Source organism: Puma concolor, chromosome A2, assembly GCF_028749965.1.
Source record: "Puma concolor isolate L17-30 chromosome A2, mPumCon1.1.hap2, whole genome shotgun sequence".
Taxonomy (NCBI): Eukaryota; Metazoa; Chordata; class Mammalia; order Carnivora; family Felidae; genus Puma; species Puma concolor.
Genome location: NC_141668.1, coordinates 161,202,079 through 161,208,078, shown reverse-complemented (window position 1 = coordinate 161,208,078; position 6,000 = coordinate 161,202,079). Strand labels below are relative to the sequence as shown.

The following is a 6,000-nucleotide window of genomic DNA, read 5'->3' as shown; positions in this document are numbered from 1 at the left end:
ATGTTTTTTTTTTTATTTTTGAGGGAGAGAGACAGAGACGAATTATGAAGGGGGGGGGGTAGAGACAGAGGGAGAGACACAAATCTGAAACAGGCTCCAGGCTCTGAGCTATCAGCACAGAGCCCAATGCGAGGCTCGAACTTGGGAACCAGGAACATGACCCGAAGTCAGATGCTTAACCAACTGAGCCACCCAGGTGCCCCTGTGAAGAAATTATTCTTAAGAAATCCAGGCAGTTCCATGAGACAAATGAGAACTCCTAATTTTCTCATATCACAGCTTGTGAATCAATTTAGAAATAAAAGAAAAAGATGAAGGAAAAAATATGTGGATCACACAGAAGGGAAATCTTAATAAAATGAGGAACTAAGTTGTACTGAGTGGTTAAAAAACTAAAAATTCCAGGAAATAAATGGTAGACACAAACTCTATGTCTACAATCTCCTTAAAAAAACAAAACAAATTTCTGACGCTAAGACTTTGAGGCTTGCAATCCTGGGAAATTATTCAACTGCAGGACAATTGGACCTTTTCTAACTGCCATCGCAGAGAATCTCTTCAGAGGCCCCTTTATATCTTTGTTCCTCAGGCTGTAGATGAAGGGGTTCAGCATGGGCGTGACCACCATGTACATCACCGAGGCTGTGGCACTTGAGTGGGAGCTCTGGGTAGCAGCAGAGCTGAGGTACACTCCTAGACTCGTACAAAAAACTAAGGAGACAACCGAGAGGTGAGATGCATAGGTGGAAAAGGTCTTATACTTGCGCTGAGCTGATGAGATCCCTCGTATGGAGGAAACTATCTTGGAGTAAGAGTAAAGGATCCCAACGAAAGGACCACCACCCACTAGGATAGCTGCAAAATACATCACCACGTTATTAAGAAAGGTGTCAGAACAGGCAAGTTGGATCATCTGATTGAGTTCACAGAAAAAATGGGGGATTTCCACGACTGTACAGAAGGACAGCCACAATACCGTTGAAGTTTGCAACAAGGAATGCAGGACACTCGTGATCCAGGACACCAGGACCTGTCTACAGAGCTGGGGGTTCATGATGACCGTGTACTGTAAGGGGTGACAGATGGCCACAAACCTGTCATAAGCCATAATGGCCAGGAGGCAGATGTCCAATCCTGAAAAGATTATGAAAAAGTTCACCTGTGTGATGCAGTCCTCATAAGTTATGACTTTGCTCTGGGTCTGGATGTTCCAGAGCATCTTCAGGACGGTGGTGGAGGTGAAGCAGATGTCTACAAAGGACATGTTGGCCAGGAAGAAGTACATGGGCGTGTGGAGGCGGGAGTCAGAGCTGCCGGCCAGGAGGATGAGCAGGTTTCCAAACACAGTGATCAGGTACATGGAGAAGAAAAGCCCAAATAAGAGGGGCTGCAGTTCTGGACCGTCTGAAAAACCCAGAAGCAGAAATTCTGATATCCGTGTATCATTTCCTGGTTCCATGAGGTTGCACTGACCACGAGGAAAGACGAGGGGAGACACCATTAATTTTCAACTGAACAGTATCACTCACATTGTTGCAATGCTACGATTTGTATTTTGCTGTCAAGAAGTTGTAGTGAGGGTCAAACATATTCCAGGCATTGTGGAGGCAATGAGTCCGGGAAAATCAAAAGCCAGTATAATCCAGTGATGGAGAAGGAACAGAAGGAAATTAAAATATCAATAGGACAGCAGAGGGTGTCAAGTGCTGTGAAGAGAACAAGAGTAGGTGTAAAGGAGAGCGTGGATACAAGTGTCATTTTGTAATTGGTGTTCAGTCAAGAACAGTGAACAAGGTGACAATGAACAGAGACCTCAGGGAAAGGAAGGCAGGAGCCACGAGCATCTCTGGGGAAGTGTGTGCTGGCTGAGGGAATGGCCTCTGCTAAGGCCCCGAGGATGATCCTACTTTGAGCTATTTGGGTCCCAAACAGGAAGCATGTGTAGGAAGGGGAGTGAACAAGGGAAATCAGAGACGATGTCAGGCAGTTTCAAGGAAATGGGCTCTGCTGGTTAACCCTCAAGAAAACAGAGTCACTCACCCACACTATGTACTGTTTGTATTTTAGACTCTACTTGCAAAGTGTCCTGTAAATTGACATCGATCCCTCCTGAGTACTGTGTGTTGATTGAGTTCTGGCTTCTGTATTCACCTTAGAACATATTAGACCGTGTACCCCTGTTCTGAGGATGAATCCCACTCCAAAAAGCACGCACGCACACACACACACACACACACCACAAACGATTGTTTCTCTGGCTGTGTTCTTACCATGACTTCTCACCCCCAGCCCCCGTGATTAAGTTTGGAGGGAGTATAACTCAAGCTGGCCAGATCCATAATCATTCCCCTAAACAATGTAAAATGTTACCTGAATTCCAATGAACAAGCTTCCCGTGAAGAAATAACATTGACAAGTCAGACAGGCATGTTCATTTTCTTTCCTGTATTTGAAGTTTAAGGTTTATTTATTATTGAGAGAGAGAGAGAGAGAGACAGAGCGTGAGTGGGGGAGGGGAGGAGAGAGACGAAGACACAGAATCCTCAGCAGGCTCCAGGCTCCGAGATGTCAGCACAGAGCCCGACGCGGGGCTCGAACTCACAGACTGCGAGATCATGACCTGAGCCGAAGTGAGACACACACCATTCAGCCTTTTATAATACACAAAATCCCATGCAGGCTCCACGCTCGGCATGGAGACTGATGCATGGTTTGATCTCACGAACCATGAGATCATGACCTGAGTCGAAAGCAAGAGTCAGATGCTCAACGGACTGAGCCCCCCAGGCACCTCTGTATTCCAATTTAGTTGGTGAAGGTTGTTTCCTAAAGGCTGGCACAGGTGGCTATCCATCTGAAAGAAAAGAAGTTTTCCCTAGTATGCACATTTTAACAATTCAGAGGGATTAGAGATCTTGAAGTAAATGGAAACAGTACATTTTCAGTGAACGTGCATAAAAACGCAGATACAAGCCACAGGTGAGCAAAATCATTGTAATTAAGGCAGGAAAGTCAGAAGTAAGAAGATAGATACATTTAGCTCTATAAAATTTAAATCATTTTGTGGACATAATATCCAACCCAAGGCAATAAACTGTAATCCGTGAACTTCATGTGAAATGCTGCTAGCTGCAGAATAGGCATAGACTTTATGGACATATAATAACAACAGACATGTAACAATGAACCTGGTGATCAAACACGTACATATTGGCTCAAATTCAGTAACGGTTGATGAAAAGAAGATCTCTCGAGCTGACTGGGTTGAAATTTTTAAACAGGTAGAAAAAGAGATTCTCTAATTTTTCTGGGAGGAGTGTGAACCACTGCGATGTTGAGAAAACAACCTGAAGACAGCGACAAATGTGAAAACACAGATATGCTTTAACTCAGAGATTCTCAGTCTTGGCACCCTTGACGTTCTGATCCAGGTTGGTCTCTGTGCTGTGTGTCCTGGGCTTTGAATGTGTTTAGAGCATCCCTGGCCCTTCCTGAGCCGCCCCCCCCAACCATGTGACACCCAAATAAGTCGTGTCCCCCTGAGGGAGAGTGTTTCCTCCAGTGGAGAACCAGATTTTTCACATAACAATCTCAAAATATTTTTGTAGAATTGTCATAAGAGCAATGCATCGAGAAAAGCTAGGAAAAGCTTTCGAAGTGTGAGTAGCACAGCCTTATCATGAAATATTATGCAGACATTGAAATAAAGAATCAGCCTTTCCCTAGTCGGTTGGAGACAAGTCCATGAGGTAGTTTTGAGGAAGAAGGAAGAGTGGACGCACGTAGAAGAAAAGACTACCCTAAAACCTAAAGAGCGTTTATGTTGTCCACAGCCCGCTATTCATTCATCCGTCTGGTTATGAATGTGTATGTGCGCCTAAGATAGGAAGAGAAGCTTTATGAGAACTGAAAGAATAAAGACTTCCAGGAGGAGTGAAATTAGGGCAAGTTTCAAAACAACTGTGGGAAACAAAATTATGTGAGACTCTAAAAGCGACTTACAAAAGGCATAAAATAATTTAGTGGTATCGAGGTGGGCCACTGATTTCAGATCACACTTCCAAACACGTGGGAAGAAAAGATTGCGATAGAATCACCTTTATCACTGGGGAAGGGGCCGTCTCTAAATGATAAATATTTTCTTATAACGATACATGGATTCAAATATGCTTATGGAGGGTAAAGGTGATCTTCAGTCAAATGTAAAGAAGCCGTGGTAGTCAGAGATAACGCAACTTCCAGAAATAGACCTTTTCACAACGGGCCAAAAGGAACTGCAGGGAATAACAGAGATGGGAAGGCACGTGGAAATGTGTACAGACAGTGATTTGTGAGCAATGTACAAATTACCACGTATGCTCCTTTTTGTCTATAGCAAGAATTTGCAAGTGAAGAGTGTTAATGACAGCTCAGTATAGGAGAATGAAGTCAGGCAAATAAATAAATATGTAAGTAAGTAAATAAATAAATAAATAAATAACAAGAGAGAACACAGTATAACCGAGTGACAGATTTGACCCCATATTACTAATGAACACAGTCCTATATGTCTATGTCACAGTGCGTATATGTCTACATGTACACAATAGAACTCAATGGTAAAGGGCAAAGTGGGGAAAATAACACCGAACACCTCATCCACTTCCTTTTTAGAAAGAATGCAATCAGAAATGGAAGTAGCACCTCCTCGACTCCACTGTACAAATGCAAAGACCCGTTAGAGACAATGCGTAAATGAGGCAACCAAGGAATAACTAACCACAAATATAGTCAACGTCGTAGATAATGAAATCACTGCAAAGCAAAGCTAGGTAACCATAGTTTTTACTTATCACATCATGGCGGTCATACGAATACCCAGAGCAAGAGCACGCTGTGAAAAATATGTCTCATGAATTAATGTTGCGAGGTCGTATATGCAAGCAGTAAATTGGTCTAGATATGTCTCATCAATATGGAAAAGTAGCCCAGTATGCCCCATTTGTTTAATGTTTTGTTATTTATTTTGAGACAGGGTGTGTGAACGGGGAAGAGGCAGAGAGGGAGAGAGACACAGAATCCAAAGCAGGTTCCAGTCTCTGAGCTGTCAGCCAGAGCCCGATGCAGGGCTGGACCTCACAAACCATAAGATCATGACCTGACCCGAAATCAAGAGTTTGCAGCTTAACCCACTGAGCCACCCAGGCACCCCCCAGGATTCCTCATTTACACACAAAAGAGAAATGTCCTGACTTCACTGCGCATCCCTCCATCCCTAATTTTCCTACTCCCTTCAACTGCAAAACTCATTGGACGTGTTCTACTTTTACTGGAAGTATTTCCTGCCTCCCCTCCCATCACTTCACTGGCAACAATCACCCATGTGTGGCTGAGTTCAATGTGCAATCCTTTCTGTAACATCATCCACGAGGTCATTAAGTAATCAGGTAACCAAATGACCATAGAGATCTCCAGGTTCTGGGCTAGGCTGGTGCTTGTGTGGTGACCTTAGGTAAATGCACCTGGCTTTGATTCTCCCTAATCTTTTCCTGAAGATCCTGCCAGGTCTCAGACTCACCTGGATGGGAGCTCTGAGGGAGAGGTCTCCTTGTGGCTGTCTGAATTCCCTCCAGATGGTTATTGGTGGCGACTAAACTCTGTCCCCACACAAGATGACAGGAAGGAGGCTAGCATGAATCTCCCAGCCAAGCTTCAGACTCCAGAAGCAACAACCAGGTCCCATCAGCCCAAGGTTGTACAGGCAGAGGGACGGCACACAGGAGATATTTATAGTTTCCTCTGTCTGTTCATGAGGCACGTTCCTCTCCTGCCTCTCCAACCTACAGCACATGATTTCCCTGGAGGACACTGGTCTGGAGACAAAGGAAAGATTTTTGGAGATTCCATATTCCCAATAGACTGTGACCCCAGTGTTAAACACTCCTTCCTCTTGAACTCTGCTCCTCTCAGAGGGCAGACATCCCCGCATCTCATCCCAACCCTGATTTCAGCTTTTCCCCC

The 6,000-nt window shown here is 44.3% G+C and overlaps 1 protein-coding gene across 1 annotated transcript; it reads right to left on the bottom strand.

The window, feature by feature from the left end:
- Nucleotides 1-472: 472 nt before the first annotated feature.
- LOC112852331 (olfactory receptor-like protein OLF4) lies at nt 473-1,459 on the bottom strand. The gene has a single exon (XM_025915821.1). It carries the CDS (start codon nt 1,457-1,459, stop codon nt 473-475), a length of 987 nt encoding a protein of 328 aa, XP_025771606.1.
- Between the last annotated feature and the right edge of the window lie 4,541 nt (nt 1,460-6,000).